A 17,077-nucleotide genomic window follows, 5' to 3' on the forward strand; every position below is an offset into this window, starting at 1 on the left:
TGACAACTGTGGACCAAGTCTGGGGACGGACCAGGGGTTCTGATGTCAGGCAGCAGTGACCTCAAGTAGAGGCCAGGTTTCCATGGGGAACACCCATCTCCCCCAAACCTAGATGTACCTCCTGAGAGCAATGAACACAGGAAGATGATGTAGGAGACAAAAGAATTCACTCATGGGCTTAATGTCCCCAAGACCGTTTGGCCTTTGTCCTCCACCCACAGATCTAAGTATCTATTAAACAGGAGCTAACCAGGGCCAGAGCCAAACACAGAAGCTGCTACACTGCAGGTGCTCCATAAAGCACCGTTGAATTAATGGAGCTGCTCCTACGTGGAGGCTGAGTAAGGGATCTGACGCATCTCACTGCCCTTTACTGACTGAAAATGCCAGCCCACTAACAAGGTCTAAGTTGATTGATTATAGAATTTAACACATTTATTTTAAAAGGGATTGCAAAAGAGTGTCTTGATAAAAACACATACAAAACCGGTCACATTCTTTATCATACAGATTGATTGATTTATGTGCAATGTAGCCATTTATTGAAAAGCTAGCATTCACTAGATATCAATTATCAGCAGGTGAAAACTGGATATCATGTCCTAGGCATGCATGTTTATTCACATGCTAAATCATGGGTACAATCGCCTCTCTAGATGCAGCAGAAGACACACAACACGAGTTGCCAATTTATTTCTAGAAGTTCATGATGAGGTGGTGGGAGTGTTACCAAACCAAACTCAGGTCCACTTACCTGCGCACAGCAAAGCCAACCTACTGACACCGGGTAGTGGTGAAGGAAAGTGCAGCGTTTATTTCAGGGCCATCGAGGAGGACGGGCAGCTCACGCTCAAAAGGCCCAAACTCCCCGAAGGCTTTCAGGGAAACGTTTTTAAAGACAGGTTAAGGGAGAGGGTTGCGGGGTACGTGATCAGCTCATGGACATTCTTCTGACTGGTTGGTGGTGAGGTAACTAAGAGTCAGCATCACCAACCTTCTGGTTCTAACAGGTCTGGGCTCTATGTGCTTGTGGTCAACATGAAGTTAACTTCTTCACCTGGTGGGGGTTTCAGTATCTGCAAAACAGCTCAAAGTATATGGCTCAGAATATTATCTACAGCCCTTGAGGAGGAATTAAAGGTCCTTGACTTTGTCTAATGGCTAAACTATTATTATTTTGTCTTGCCTGACTGTTTTCCTTTGTCTCTGAATTTTTCCCTTCTCTGATTAAATCTATTCTTTGGAACTTGGGGAAGGCCTAGGAGGCTAAAGCTTTTCTACAAACAAGAGGCCATGGACACAGAAGGCGGGTGGTGTTTCTGTCCCAGGAAAGGCCCTGCAGGGTCCTGCTTGGTTTCAAAACTCTAAACCCAGAGGAAAAGGGTGATTTCCTAGTAAAAATACACATTGACAAAATGGACAGTAAAGTAAGGAAAATATAAAAGCTCCCATTGGAAAATATTGGTTTACAGTTAACAACTGAATGTTAATTGACCTTTAACACATTCTGATTTTAATATCAAAGCTTGATGTACTTACATGTTTCATCTAATATAGGATGTCAACGTTTTACAAAACAGACATTATTTTACGTACCATTACAACTCTGATGCCAATTAAATTTTGACTTGATCAAAAAAATTTCTTGATGAGATTACTTCCATTAAAGCCAGAAAAGTAAATTTTTAAAAAATATATATATTTATTTACTTATTTGGCTGTGCCGGGTCTTAGTTTCAGCACACAGGATCTTTAGTTGCAGCATGCAGGATCTTTAGTTGTGGCATGCAGGCTCTTAGTTGCAGCATGTGGGATCATTTAGTTGCAGCAGGCAGGCTCTTTATTTTTTAAAGATTTATTTATTTATTTGGTTGCACTGGGTCTTAGTTGTGGCAGGCAGGCTCCTTAGTTGTGGCTCCAGGGTTCCTTAGTTGCAGCATGTGAACTCTTAATTGTGGCATGCACATGGGCTCTAGTTCCCTGACCAGGGATTGAACCTGGGCCCCCTGCATTGGGAGTGTGGAGTCTTAACTGCTGGACCACCAGGGATGTCCCCAGAAAAGTACATTTTTAATAAATTCTGGTTTGGGTCTAAATATTAAATTTAAACTTAAATAATGCTGCGAGTTTTAATACACCTACTTTTCAGTGTGTCAATTTATTTTTTAAACTGTGTTAACACTGTAACAAAAAAGGACCATTACAACACTTGAGGGCAAGAACACAGGGGCATCTGGCCCTCAGGTGGACGCAGGACTGCCATCCCCACGGCCCAAGGGACTCCTCCCCATAAACACCCTGAATCTTTAAGAACCACAGGGTGCCATGAGTAAGAGCGCCCAAAGCCTTCATGCAGGGATGCTTTTATAAAATAAGTCCTGCTGAAATACTCCAGGAGAAATAGAGATACACCATGTGGCAGAGTCCAAGAGACAAGCGTAGAAGACTAACATCCCTGGGAGGACGCCACACCTCCCCGCTGCGAACTCAGGGCTGCCAACACGATCCCAGCTGTGTCCTCTGGGATGCAGCGCCCAACACGCCCCACTCACAGTTTAGCAGAGGCCAGTTCATCCCCTCCGACAGTCCTGGTGAACCTCTGAAATTCAGTGTTCTGATTATTCAGTGCCATAATTTAGAAATTCCAAGTGAAGTAGAGCCCACCAGTCCTGTGCCTTGATCAGAAAATATACAGGTAAGGAAAAGCAAAGTAGAAGGTCAACCAAAGTCAACTGATTTTCTATATCACAGTGCTATGGTCGGAATGTTTGTGTCCCCCCAAAATCCACAGGTGGGAATCCTAACACCCATGTGATCGTGGTAGGAGGGGCAGCCTTTGGGAGGTGATTAGGTCATGAGGGTGGAATACTCAGGAATGGGATTAGTGCCCTTGTAAAGGAGACCCTAGCCCCTTTCCTCCATGTGAGATACAAGGAGAAGTCTGCCACCAGAAAGCGAGCCCTCACCCTACCAGGCTGGCACACTGATCTCAGACTTTCAGCCTCCAGAACTGGGAGACATAAATTGCTATTGCTTATGAGCCACCCCGTCTGTGGTAGTTTGTGATAGCAGCCCAGATGGACTAAGGCAATCAGCAATGATGTAGGGGACAAACTGGAATTCGAAATGAAAAAAAAAAAATTACAATAGCGCGCAGCAACAAAGAGTAGCCCCCGCTCGCCGCAACTAGAGAAAGCTCGCATGCAGCAACAAAGACCCAACACAGCCAAAAATAATAAATAAATAAAATAAATAAATTTATTAAAAAAAAAACCACTACGCTAGGAGAAAAAAAATGAACACGAAAGGCCATGCATTATATGACTCCATTTATATGAAATATCCACAGCAGGTAAATCCATAGAGACAGAAAGTGGACTCGTAGTGGCGAGAGGTCAGAGGGAGGGTGGGGAGGAGAGTGACCGCTTAAGGGGCAGGGGATTTCCCTTTGGAGGGTGAAAATGTTTTGGAACTAGATAGAGGTGATAGTTGCAAATATTACAGATGTACTAAATGTCACTGAATTGTACACTTTAAAATGGTTACTTTCGTACTATGTAAACTTCACCTCATCAAAAGCCAAAGAAAGAGAAAGCGTCCTGCAGCCTCCCCTGAGCAGGGTGAGTTTGCTCCCCTCACCCTGCCCTGGCCTGGCCTCCAAGGTCTTCCCCGGTCCAGCCACATTTTGGACCTTTGTGCTCCAGCCACACCATGCTCTCAACTCCTCCACCTGCAGCTTCCTCATCGAGTCCCAGGCCACCTTCTCTGACTCCTTCCTAGACACCTGGGGATCAGCGACTCCTCACCAGGGCTCACGGGGTCTTTTGAACGTTGCGATCTCAGCGTGCGGTTTCCAAGGGTCGTCTCGTCGGAATAAGTGGAAATTAGCATTTTCTGAGCCCCACGACATGCAGACACCTGGCTCAGGTACTGCCAGGCCTGTGTCCTGAGGGGCGGGCGTGGCTCACCTACAACCACCGGCCTCTGCATAGCTCCTCACTCAGGCGCCACCAGGACCGAGTGTGTTAGTCAAACGAACACTGTCCCCGGGTGTGGAATCCCATGGGGGCCCAAGTCCACGTGAAGCCACAGGAGCCATGCAGCTGCTGTCATATACACAGCAGCTGGGGGTTCCAGGGTTGGCTCCAGGAAGTGGAGTCACACTGGTATTTTTACCCTTGGTTAGAGCGGACGGTGCCTGCGCCTCATTTCGATCTACACCCCTCCGCTCTCTGGATACTAAAGATACATGCGGGGTCCTCTTCATCCCTGCTGATCAGGATCTGGCTCTGCTGCGGCCCCCGCAAAACCTCAGGGCTCCACAGGCACACAGAGGGGACCTTTGCCTTCGGGGGCCTGGGGCTGCATGTGCTCCTCTCTGCTCAGGCTGCAGGGGACCCTGGACCCCCAGAGAGGTGCCCCCTCTGGCTCAGCACCCAGGGAGACAAACCTCCATCTATCCCACATTCAGTACTTCAGCACCTCCAACGCCAGGACAGTCTTGGTCCAGCCCTCACTGGGTGGAGGATCCCAGCACCAGACCCAAGTCCTGCAGCCCGGCGGCGGGATAGGGTCTCCTGCCTGAGGCCCCGAGTAAGAGTGACGGGGCTGCCCTGGGAGGGACCACGGCGCCTCAGGCCAGCAGAAAGGTGGACATGGCTGGCAGGGGCACTGCCCAGAAATTCATATGTTGAAGTCCTAACCCCCAGTACATGTGAACATGACCATATATGGAAATAGGGTCTTTACAGATAATCCAGCCAAAATAAAGTCATTCAGGTTGGCCCTAATCCACTATGATTACATTGGTATAAAAAGAGGGGCTTTGGACAGGAACACACAGAGGGAAAACACCTTGTGAGGACTAGAGCTGCGCTGTCCCAAGCCAGAAACTACCAGAGGTGCAGGGAACCCTGAATCAGATCCTCCCTGGTGCCCTCACGGCCCTGCCAACACCTAGATGTCAGACTTCCAGCCTCCAGAACTGTGAGACAATAAATCTCTGTTGTTCTAAGCCACCTAGTTTGTGGGACTTCGTTACGGCAGCCCTAAGGGACGGATATAGGCGCCCTCTGCTCTGTCCCCCTCTCTCCAGACCACGGGGGTGGGGGTAGAAGCAGGGCCCTTCAGAGGCCAAGACCACTGCTGGGTGGTCACTCTGGCCACAGCACTCAGCCCCCGGGGGCCGACGAGGAGGGGCGGGGAGGCGGCCTCCCTGGAGCTGGTCGCTGAGCCTCCCCCTGCTATTCGTGGAGCCCAGAAAGCCCAGGAATAGCCAGACGCCACCCTTCCTATGTCCTCTGGGCCCCTCTCCCAGCCATCAGCAGTTTGAAACAGCTGCTATGTCCCTTTTAATCTCAGTAGGGGAGAGACCTCAGGAAGGCACAGAAACAGGACACTAGGCCTGGTCACCGTGTCTCACCTGTGTCCACAGGGCCCAGGCTGGCCCTTTAAGGGACTGAGGGCAGAACTGGCTGTGGGCCCTGGGATTAAGCCAGGAAGCAGGGAGGGAAGTGGTGGACGGGGGGCCAGGATGGCAGAATGCTGAGGGCAGAGCCCCCTCCCGACAGATGCAGAGGGAGGGGAGAAGGGGAGAGCCTCCTGCCTCCACCCGGACCGGACATGTGACCGCTGCATGGGTGGCCCTCCGCAGGTCCAGTGCCAGTCAGGTGTTGGCTCCATGGACTTTGCTTCATGTTCCCCAGGATGGACGTGCTGCAGCACTGTGGGGACGGAGCCCACGGTCTGCCGAGAGCAGGAGAGCCTCATGCAGCCCATCCACCAGCGTCCTGCCTCTGACTGTGACCAACGCCTGCACAGTTACCTCCTGGCCGGGCATCCAGGCTCTGCTGGTCACAGAAAGGGCCACAGGCCAAGGCAGCGTCGGGCTCAGAGCTCTGCGCGCTTCCTGTGAAGGTGGAGGGGCAGCCCCACCTGGAGCAGCCCAGGGTACAGTAGTCGCTGCTGCTGCCCTGGGACTGCGGGGGAGCCAGTCTGGTAGGGCCTGCGGGGGCCCAGGCCTCCTGTGGCAGGTAGGCGGGCAGCGGCCCCCCCTCCTCCACACTTCCTGCGGGCAGCGCATCTGCTGGGAGGCCGGTGCCCGTGCTCCCCTCCTCCTCCAGGCCCGCTAACGGCCCCACGTCCACCGGGTCATAGGTGAGCAAAGCGATGGCCTCCCGGACACGGGTCTCCCAGGCTCCTCGTGCGGGGCCTGTGCAGTCCGGGCTTGGCTGTGGACCAGCTCTGTGGGCCCCTATCCAGGTCTGGAACAGAGCACCGAGAGGAGGGAAGGCCTCAGGCAGTGTGTTCAGGACTCACTGTGGGAGCAGCCTCCCCTCCTCCAGGAAGCTCTCCAGAAATCCACTCCCAGAGACCAAGAGCACCTGTGCCCAGAACATTCTGTCTTCCCCCCCATGGGCCAGCCCAGCCTCAACACAGAACCCCCATTCCCTTCAGGACCCTCCCCTGGCTCCTAGCACAGGCCTGTGCTCACAGAGGCCTGAACCAGGGTACAGATGGTGACAGGGCTGAAGACACTGCTGCCTCACACACTGCCAGCAGCTGCAGAGCCCGGGCACCCTCACCCAAACCCCACTACACGCACGCATGCATGCACACACAGGAGGTGCTGTTGGGCCTGGCACCTTGGGGCCAAGGCCAGCAGACCTGGACCCTCTGTGGGGCCACAGGAGGCCCACTACCTCCAAAAGGAAGATGTTCCTGCATGTAAATCAATGACGTTAGAACACACCCTCACACCATACACAAAAATAAACTCAAAATGGCTTAAAGACTTCAACATAAGACAGGACACCATAAAACTCCTAGAAAAGAGCACAGGCAAAACATTCTCTGACATAAATCATACCAGTGTTTTCACAGGTTGGTCTCCCAAGGCAACAGAAATAAAGACAAAATAAACAAATGGGACCTAATCAAACATATAAGCTTTTGCACAGCAAAGGAAACCATAAACAAAACGAAAAGACAACCTACAGAATGGGAGAAAATATTTGCAAGCGATGCGACCGACGAGGGCTTAATTTCCAAAATATACAAACAGCTCATACAACTCAATAACAAAAAGAAATCCAATCGAAAAATGGGCAGAAGACCTAAATAGGCATTTCTCCAAAGAAGAAATACAAATGGCCAAGAGGCATGTGAAAAGATCAACATCACTAATTATTAGAGAAATGCAAATCAAAACTACAATGAGTAGGCTTCCCTGGTGGCGCAGTGGTTGAGAGTCCGCCTGCCGATGCAGGGGACGCGGGTTCGTGCCCCGGTCCGGGAAGATCCCACATGCCGTGGAGCGGCTGGGCCCGTGAGCCATGGCCGCTGAGCCTGCGCGTCCGGAGCCTGTGCTCCGCAACGGGAGAGGCCACAACAGTGAGAGGCCCGCGTACCGCAAAAAAAAAAAAAAAAAAAAAAAAAAACTACAATGAGCTACCACCTCACACCAGTCAGAATGGCCATCACTAAAAACTACAAATAACAAATGCTGGAGAGGGTGTGGAGAAAAGGGAACCATCCTTTACTGTTGGTGGGACTGTAAGTTGGTGCAGCCACTGTGGAAAACAGTATGGATGTTTCTTAAAAAATTTAAAAATAGAGCCACCATATGACCCAGCAATCCCACTCCTGGGCATATATCCAGACAAAATTCTAATGCAAAAAGATACATGCACCCCTATGTTCATAGCAGCACAATTCACAATAGCCAAGACATGGAAACAACCTAAATGTCCATCAACAGATGAATGGATAAAGAAGATGTGGTACATACATACAATGGAATACTACTCAGCCATAAAAAAGAATGAAGCAACATGGATGCAACTAGAGATTATCATACTAAGTGAGGTGAGTCAGAAAGAGAAAGACAAATACCGTATGATATCACTTACATGTGGAATCTAAAATATGACACAAATGAACTCATCTACAAAACAGAAAGAGACCCTCATACATAGATAACAGGCTTGTGGCTGTCAAGGGGGTGGGGGTGGGATGAACTGGGAGTTTGGGGTTAGTAGATGCAAACTAGTGTGTATAGGATGGATAAACAACAAGGTCCTACTGTAGAGCACAGGGAACTATATTCAATATCCTATGATAAACCATAATGGAAAATAATTTAAAAAAAAAAAAAGGAAGCTGTTTCCTACGTGGGACCAGGAGTCTCCATCAAGTGCACCACACACCACACCTTCCATCATTGTCCTGCCCCCTGGAGAGCCAGCCCGTGGCTCCAGACCACCTCCCAAGGGGTCTAACTAACCCCTGACAGGTGCTATGGTTCTACAGAGAAGGGGCTGGGTGCCTGCAGCCCAGAAGATGAGTGCAGGGCATCAGAACATTTACTCCCCATGCAGCCCTGACAAAGTGCTCGGCTTTAAGCTTCAAATTATATTTTTGGATGACAAGCTTGAAAACTAGACTCCCTGTTAAGAGAGAAAAGAGCCAGGCGGAAGGCAGCCACGCAAAGCTGGTGTGGGAGAACCTGGGCAGCACCACCTCCATCCTCTGCCCAAAGTGAGGGGCCCGAGAGGGTGGGGACCAGAGACCACCCATTGGAGCTCCTCCTCCCCTCCTCCTGCCTGTGGAGCAGGAACTACCAGGCCAGCAGGGAGGGTCCGACGGGGCCTCCAGGCTGTTCTCAGCGTCGCGGCCTGTGAGAGTCCACCAGGGCACCACGATGTGGGGGTGGTGTAGGGTCAACTCATCGCTACCCAGGGGGCCGGGAGGGGCCAGGCACTCCATGACGGCCACCAGAGTAGCCCAGGGACCAGGGAGGGCCCCAGGGGCAGCACAAGACACAGATGCCTTCAGGTGCACACTGCCCCCTGAGCTGGCACCTTAAACTGACCATTTACCTCCAAGGGCTGCTGCAAACCAGAAGAGGCAGAGATAATGCCATGAGAAACTTGACATTTTTTCCCATCAGCAATGGAATCAGAGACATGACAAGAAAAAGAACTCAGCAATAAAGAATAAAGCTAATTTGTCTTTGGCCCCTTTGAGTCACAGTGCGTACATATACTACATATATACTATATATACCACTATATATAGCAAAAAAGCTCAAAGCACTGACAGAGGCCCCCAACCTCACCCAGAGCCCACACCCTGGGCGGTCCAGACATCTGGGCACCCCGGGCCCACCGGGTCACGAACCTGAAAGTCCCCGTTGTGCACACTGTACAGGGACTGGAAGAACGGGCCTGGGGATGGCACGTCCTGGTACAAGGCTGTCTTCATCCTGAGGTCAGGAGACAGCAGTCAGAGGTCCAACTCCAGGAGGTCACTGCCAGGAACGCGGCTCCTTCCAAGCAGCAGGGACCAGCCCTGCCCCGTCGGTGCAGCTGTCGCCCTCTCCTCTCGTTGGGTCCAGGCCTGACACCTGGCACCTGCGGCCCCCTCGCTAATGACCCCACAGAACTGATTTATACCAAGACATGGGTCCCTTTAAGGTGAGTGGTGATGGCGGGTTCAGGGGTGGGGGTGACCAGCTGTGTCTTCAGCCGGAGGGGGAGACAGCACTTCCGGGAACCCCATCAGACTTCTCCCCGAGCACCGGATCTACCCGCCCAAGACCCACTGCTCCTCCCCTGAGAACGGCGCCCCAGACTCCAACCCAGCAAGTCCAGATCAACCTCACCAGCCTTCCTGGGGGCCTGTCCCAATTCCCCACCCCAGGGTGGCATCAGGGGCCACGAGTCACATCGCATCCACCCAACGTCCCCTCACTTTCCCATCCTGAGACCCTGTCACTCCCTGAACTTTGCTCCAGCTCTGCCTCTCCCGCCAGCTCACACACAATTGCCTCCCTCTGGACCCCACCCCTGGCCACCCCGCAGGTCCTCCTCCTCACTTGTACCACAAAACTCCATTCTCAAAACATAAACCAGATCCCATCCCACGTGACCAGGCTTCAGGAGCTCTCCTGGGACCCGAGGGCAAGCCTGAGCCCTCCCTGGTCTTCTTGGCCACCCATCGGGCCCTGCCCAGCACCCCGTCCCTCCCTCACCCTGGCTGCCTCTGTCCAACCTCCTCTCATCCTCTCTGCTACCCGTCCACGCCTGGCCGGTCTCCTGCGGGACGAGGCCCCTGTACCCCCTCTCGTAAGTTGACATGTGTGATGGCTTGTTTCAGGAGAGCTTTTTTGTTCATCTGGTTGTCCGTGGCACCCATCAGGGCGGGAAACAGGGCCCCGTGAAAACCAGATGCCCAACACTGTCTGCATAAAACCACTGTGCAAATGAGCCAGTGCCAAGCACCTCCAGAGGCAGGAGACAAGGGCCTCAGGCGACTCGGCCCCAGGGACTTTGGGTCCCTCCAGGGCTCTTTTGGGCCACACTGCCCACCACCCACATGCACCTGGCAACTGGGGACATCCCCACTGGTCCGGGTCAGAGGCCTGAAAACCCCTCCCCACCCAGGAGCGTTGTGGGAGGGGGTGCGGGTTTGGGCCCTCAATGCACCGCCTACCCCACACCCACAAACGCACACACACGCTCATGCACATACAAATTCTCACACCCACATGTACAATAACACATTCACGTACATGCACACACTCCCACACACACTCCTTGGCTACAGACCTGGGTGATAGCTTGAACAGCAGGTAGGTCAGGCTGGTCAGCAGGAGAAAGATGGACACAGAGACCAGGGTGCTGTCGCGCTGCCCCAAAGCTGGGACCAGGAGACCTATAGTAGGAAGGGCCCAGGGCTGTGTTCCTCCAAACTCACCTGGCAAAAGCACCTGGATGGGCGCCTCAGGCCAAAATGGAAGGTTTATGTCGCGCCTCCGAGAGTACCCTGGGCGAATCACGCACCCCTGGGCCTTGCCTTTCCCATCCATAAGATCACCAGGGTCCGAGATCCTTTCCAGTACCTCTGTGCACAAGAGTCAGCCCAGCGCCCTAAGCAGACGAGGCCCTGCCCGGGCTCCAGAGACAGCAGCACCAGCCTGCTGTGCAGCTGGGGCCACACTCGCTCCAAGGAGACCGGGAGCCGCAGCTCCCTGGGAGGCCCAGCACTTAGCAGGTGTTTCCCCTTCACACAGACCTCCAGGGGAAGCCAGTCAACTGGGCCACGAGGGAGGAGGTCCCAGGAGGGGTAAGGGGTGGGATGCGAGGGGGCGGGGAGGCCCCACCCAGGCCCCTGAAGGCAGCAGCGCCCACCTTGTCTCTGGGGGGAGTGGAAGCGGGCGGGCTGGCTCCAGTCACTCCATGGGCCCTCGTAGCGCTCCTCCTCCGCCACCGCGTCCTCTGGTGTGGCCATCTGGACACGCAGCCGGGCCTCATAGGTGGAACCAGGGTCCAATTCAGTGGCTTCAAGTTTCAGCCAGGTCACCCCAACGATGTGATCCTTGTGCCGAGCCCGCTGTGGGGTGAACAGTTAGGAGGTGCTGGGGGTGAGACTGGGCCCATCAGCCCTTGAGGACGTGTACACACACACGTGGGCACACTTACACGTGTCCACACACTTACATGCATCCACGTGCATGCACGCTCATCCACACAGGCACGCCCTGTGAACGCTCACAGGTACACACAGGCACACTCACCACACCTGCACTCACTTACCCTTGTCTCTGGTCACTTCCCTCCTCACAATTCCAAGGTGACACCACCCTAGATGGGACGAGGAGTGACCCTGGCTGCTGCTCCCAGGAGAGGCCCCCAGGGTAGGCAGACCCAGCCTTACCTCCCAGGTCTCCTCCTGCCTCTTGAAGGCCAGCTCGTAGCTGAGGAGTGAGGCCAGCGGCTCCAAGGCAGGACTAATGCTCCAGGTCAGGACACAGTGGTCAGAAGTGATGTTGCTCAGCAAGTCAGAGGGAGGGTCCAGCTTCACTGAAACAGAATGAAGCTGTGTAACCGTGTGGGGGCCAGCACGCCCAGGACTGGGGATCGCAAAGATTCCCGGGAAGGACGGGGCATGTGGCCAAGGCCTTCTCAGAGCAGAGGCCTCACTGGAAAACTGGTCCAGAGAAGCCCCAGGTGGGACAAGACAGCAATGACTTCCTCCAGCCTCTGCAGCCAGACAAGGTGAGTTTCAGATCTAAGCTGCTGCTGGAAGTTCTTCCTCCTAGTGTCTTACTGAAGTCCTTCCTGCTGTGACTGAAGTAGATCGCAAGTGACTCAAACTGCAGCTCCTGCCCCAACTCAAAGCCCTGCACCTTCATCCTCCTCCAAAACCCTCCCCCTCCCCGGGGGCCCCGCCTGATGCTAGCCCTGGTTCCATCAGCAGGGACCGTGGCGGGTGATGTAGCCAGAATGCTCCTGGCCAACGCACTGACCCAGGCCTCACCGTGTCTCCGGGGCAGGTACTGTGGATCCACCAGGCTGACCTGCTCCTTCCCAGAGACGTGACGGTGGAAGGTGATGGTGAAGTTGTCAGAAGGCACGAGCACCTCCTCGGGTGGCAGCTCCACTGTGCACACGCTGGCCCGGAAGACGCACCTGTGCTTGCTGCCTGGAGCGTGGTTGCTGGAAAGGGCACGTGTCGGCACCAAAGGGCCACTGCACCAGCCCGGCTCCCTACCCCCACCCCTGCCCTCTACCCCCTGCCCTCCGGCCTCACCTGGTGAAGAGCAGCCAGGGGCCGGCCCCCTGGCCCAGCTCTGGGGCAGACCAGTGGCAGTCAATCCTGAGGATGTTGTTGGTGTGGCACGTGAAAGTCCCAGGCCCTGGGAACAGTGACCCTTGCAAGCCCACAGTGGCTGCTTCAGGGCAGGGCTGGGGGAGGGGGAGGGCGTGGCAGCTGACCCCTCGGACAGGGCAGGCCCCAGAGAACGAGCTCAGGAGAAGTTATCGCGGGCAAGGCTGGGAGACCCCGAGGGGATGGGCTCTGGCCGTGCAACCTGGGTGGGGCTGAAGCCCCGGCTGATCTCAGGAAGATGGGTGCCCGCACAGCCCAAACCCAACCCTTCCCCGTGGAGCCTGACGGGGGCACCCCTGCCCCCAGCTCTGCCCCCACAGCCCCCCCACACACAGTGCCAGCCCTCACCTTCTCCGTCCCCTGGGACAGAGACGCCCAAGCCGGCCCAGGCGCACATGCAGGTGCAGGTCAGGAGCCAGGTGCCCACCTCTCGCATCAGGACCTCGCTCTGCAAGGTCCAACCTGGAAGACGCTGGGCTGAGGGGCTGTGTGCAGAGTGCCCCAGTGGGTGCTCCCGTGAGGGGCACTCCGAGTGGGTCACCACCTACACCCTCACCCTGTCCCGTGAAGGAGGCTGAGCACCGCTGTCCAAGTAGCACCGGCAAGAACCTCCAGCTCAGGCTTCCCGGGGTCGCTGGACTCTGACTCAGCCACGTGTCCAGGTCTGTCCAGTGGGCGCCTCTCTGGGCCCGGCCCCTATCCCTGGGCCCAGGTCCCCTCCCGCAGGGGAGGCACGGTTGGGGGAATGGGGTCGCGGACAACAACCACAGGGAAGCTCTGCTGGACCCCCTGGTCCCACACCTGGGCCGACTGTGTGAGGCGCATCACCCACGCGAATTCCCACCATAGCCACATGAGGTGGGGGACAGTCCCTGATCACTGACAAGGGAGCTGACCCCAGGGTCACACAGCTAGCTGCTCCCATCCTGGTGCTCTGCCCCAGGAAAGTGGAGGAGGATGGCAGCGGGGTGTCCATGCGACAGCCAACACCTCCCACACGCTGTCTGTCACACGCCTGTCCCCAGGTGCCCTGCAGAGGACAGCGCCCCCGGGAGCAGGGCTCTCAGTGCAGGGGTGTCAGCCCCAGGATCCCTGGAGACAGGGGCTGGGTGCTGGGAAGCATCTGGGGGTGAACAGGCCGCTAACACCCTGTCACCCCATTTGCAGCTCCAGATGGTGCACTGATAGCTCCTCTGCAGGAAGCAGGACCAGCCTGGTTATGCAAGCCTGATGAGTGATAAGGAAGCAGAAGAGAAGCAGACATGCACAGACCGCAGCACGGAAGCGCTCCAGGAGCCCGCACACACTCACCTGGTAGCAGACACCCTCCCACCCCGCCCCCTGCAGCCTCTCTGTGGACCCACAGGATGGACCCCTGTCAAGGCCAGCAGTCAAGAAGACCCCACCCTTCCCTAGACTGAAGCATCACCTGCTACAACAGCCACGGCAGGAGAGGCTGCAGCGGCCACTGGATGGAGACAGGCAGCCTGGCAGCAGCTGGCTCCCAGGGCGCATGAGGACAGGATCAGAGGGAGCACCAGGATGGGGGCGGATCAGGCACAGCCACCACTGCCTGGCTAAGGGCTGGCCCAGGCCACAGTGGGGATGGCCACTGCCCCAGCGGTGGAGGGACACCTGCATCTGTGAGACTTGGGCCGGCACGGCCACAGGCTGACTCAGGAGCGTGGACTGGGGCGCTCCAAGCTCAGCTGGCCCCAGGGGCAGGCGTGGGGAGGACAGGACCCACACGGGACACTCATGCAAAGTAGCAGGCCAGGCCCACCCTGGGGAGAGGTGGGCAGGGCACACGGCAACTCGGCCATCTAGGGGGAGGGTCCCTGCTTTTCCTCTGCACAACGATTCTGTCCAAACATGGTGAGCCGAGCAGGGCCACCACCCTCCTATGGACGAGGAGGCTGAGGCCCAGAGACACCAGACTTGCAGGATTGGGGGCACTGGTCACCTGGCCTGGGCACTTGCTCCACCAGCTCCCACGCAAGCCTGTGAGCTTCCCCCTCCCCGGGGCATCAGTCTCTCTCCTCAGGGAGCCTCGACACTGAGGCAGGGCTGCCCCCATCCTTGGCAACAGACACCGGGCCAGGTGGGGCAGAAACCCCACCTGACTACTCCCTGGTCCTGGAAGAGGCACTGGGATGGCCCCAGGGAGGCCTAATCACAGCTCAGACAAGACCAGGTCACGGGACGGCTGTGATGGCAGGAGGATGGGACCCAGAATCTGGGCCCTCGGGCAGAGCCGCCCACTACACCTCCCATCCTGCTGGGAGCCTGGCTGACATGTCCACCCAGCACCGTCCCTTTCCATCAGGACCTTCAGCACACAACCACCCTGGCCCCTTCTCAGGACCCCATCTCCTCCCTGGCCTCTGGGTCAAGTTCTGGCCCAAATGACCACTGGTCCCCACAGCTTGCCTGCCCTGGTTTCCCGGCCCAACATGAAGGCATGGGCTGCCGTGCACTGGACCCCTGCCTCGGGGCCCACAGACGCTGCCAGCCCAGGGCCAGGTCTCCAGAAGGACTCAGCCCCCCGCTCCCCTGAGCGCTCACCTGCTGCCAGGCGAACTGCCCGGCCAGAGCAGGCCTCTGTCATGGGGCTGGTGCATCGCAGCACGCCCTCCGGACTGGCTTCATGGCAATTACCGCACCCACTTTCTGTCCCCTTTCACACAGAGTCTGTATTTTTAATGGGGAGCTAGGAGTACCCTGTTACTCTCCCTGCCCACCCCAGAAGCTGGCAGACACAGAGGGGGGTGAAATGGAGACTGCTGCTTATCCACCACTGTCCTCTCTGCTGGGGCAGGAGGAAGAAATCCAGGTCCTGGCTCCCCAGAAGCAGCTGGAACCTGGGGGAGGCGGGGACTAGCCAGGAAATGAGGCTGGAAATGGGAGCAGGCGGCTCCTGCTCTGGGCCCCACGTGCGCAGGTGGGCGACCCCAGCACCCTCGGACCTGATGCTGTGGGGCAGAAGTGCTGGAGGACTCTGCTTCCCACGGTGGTGCCAACCTTGCTGGGGAAGGGCAGGGAGCAGAAGAGGTCAAGGCCAGCTGGGGAGAGCGCGGAGAAGGCGCAGAGGGCAGAAGAGGGAGGAGGCTCCACGGCGCACTTGCCACCTGCCTTCCTAGAGGGCTGAGCTGGACAGGCACCCGCCTCAGTGGGGTGGGTGTCCGGGAGACACTTTCCTCAGTGGAAAGGCCAGGCTTGAGCCAGGGGTGGCCTCGGGTGGACAGGGGCACAGAGGGCGGGGCCCAGAGCAGAGGGAGGAGGAGGTCCGAAGATGGAAGTCGGAGGAGCACAGAGAGGACCTGAGGGCCCTCAGGACGAGCTCTCACTGTCGCCTCTGCCCAGCTGCCTTCTGCGTGATGAGCCTTCATGAAGCCCCCGAGTCCCCTGGCTGTCTCCCCAGCCAGAGCAGACACCCCTGAGCCAGGCCCAGCCTGCTTAGGACAGGGGCGGGGGCAGGGCAGGTAGTGGCTATGGGCACGGGCTGGAAGGACACTGACACAGGCCTGGGGCTAAATGGGGGGAAACGATGCCCCTGCTCTTCCCGTGCTGCCCCTGCAGCCCTGGCAGTGAGGCTCAGCCGGCATCGCCCCTGCATCTGGTTCCTCCAGGGCAAGAACCTATCTGACTTACGCTGCATCCCCTGCACCCAGCCCCTGACTGTCGAAGAAGCTCATCCTGAACCTCCCCACAGGCCCGCCCTTGCCTGGGGTAGACAGTGTTAACGCCTTAGGTCCCCTGGGGGCTCTGAAACATTATTCAAGCAGAACCCTCTACTCCCCTCCCTCACTTAGCTGAGTAACCCTCCCAGAATCCCACCCTCACCCACTGCCTCGTCCACAGCTCCAAGGGGAGTCCACAGACTCGCAGCTTCTCTTCTGTCCTAAAGCCCCCCAAAGGTGTCGTGGAGAGAAGGGGCTTTACCAAACTCAGGACTGGGCCTCAGCTCCACTTGTGGTTGTCATGGCTGAGACCACCTGGCCCCAGAACTCCCGCTCACTTGTCCCCACAAAGGTCAGGACCTACAAACTGCCTGACAAGCTCAGAGCCCTTCTTTCTGCCCAGAGGCACCCATGACCCCTACAGGCCTGGGAATGGCAGCCCAGCATCCTGTGATCACCACTGCAATCCTGCTGTCTCTGGGAGATGCCTGAGGCCAGGAAATCAAAGGCGGTAAGATGAGGGTGGCGGCCCAAACGCCCTCCGCCCCTCTCGTCCAAGTGTGGTCCCCAGGCTCTTCCTTGGGCCTGGGATGGCAGGCCACCAGTCTCTCTGCCCCACAAAGTTCACGCTGACCTGAGTGGTTGAGAAGCCCAGATTACAGACTCACCTTCCCAGACGCATCTGCTAGGTCCCATGGCAAGTCTGACTGGCCCCCAACCCTGCA

At 56.4% G+C, this 17,077-nt stretch overlaps 1 protein-coding gene across 1 annotated transcript; it reads right to left on the bottom strand.

Annotated features, from left to right (window-relative positions):
* Nucleotides 1–3,282: 3,282 nt before the first annotated feature.
* IL9R (interleukin 9 receptor) lies at nt 3,283–17,048 on the bottom strand. Its single transcript, XM_029219370.1, has 9 exons — nt 17,021–17,048; nt 13,021–13,134; nt 12,595–12,700; nt 12,322–12,500; nt 11,719–11,864; nt 11,193–11,394; nt 10,611–10,716; nt 9,181–9,265; nt 3,283–6,263 (listed from the first exon to the last, which is right to left on the bottom strand). The coding sequence occupies exons 1-9, from the start codon at nt 17,046–17,048 to the stop codon at nt 5,766–5,768; spliced, it is 1,464 nt and encodes a 487-aa protein (XP_029075203.1). The 3' UTR covers nt 3,283–5,765.
* Between the last annotated feature and the right edge of the window lie 29 nt (nt 17,049–17,077).

The sequence above is a fragment of the Monodon monoceros genome, unplaced genomic scaffold (assembly GCF_005190385.1).
Source record: "Monodon monoceros isolate NGI ecotype Baffin Bay Population unplaced genomic scaffold, NGI_Narwhal_1 Super_Scaffold_13, whole genome shotgun sequence".
NCBI classification, from domain to species: domain Eukaryota; kingdom Metazoa; phylum Chordata; class Mammalia; order Artiodactyla; family Monodontidae; genus Monodon; species Monodon monoceros.

Excerpts from the sequence above, each read along its gene's own strand:
- IL9R (XM_029219370.1), bottom strand. The coding sequence starts at position 17,048 with ATGGGACCTAGCAGATGCGTCTGGGAAG. Across the intron at positions 10,717-11,192 it reads CCACTCCCCCCAGAGACAAG|GTCTCCTGGTCCCAGCTTTG; the intron begins GTGGGCGCTGCT and ends TTCCTACTATAG. Across the intron at positions 6,264-9,180 it reads TGCACAACGGGGACTTTCAG|ACCTGGATAGGGGCCCACAG; the intron begins GTTCGTGACCCG and ends GCTCTGTTCCAG.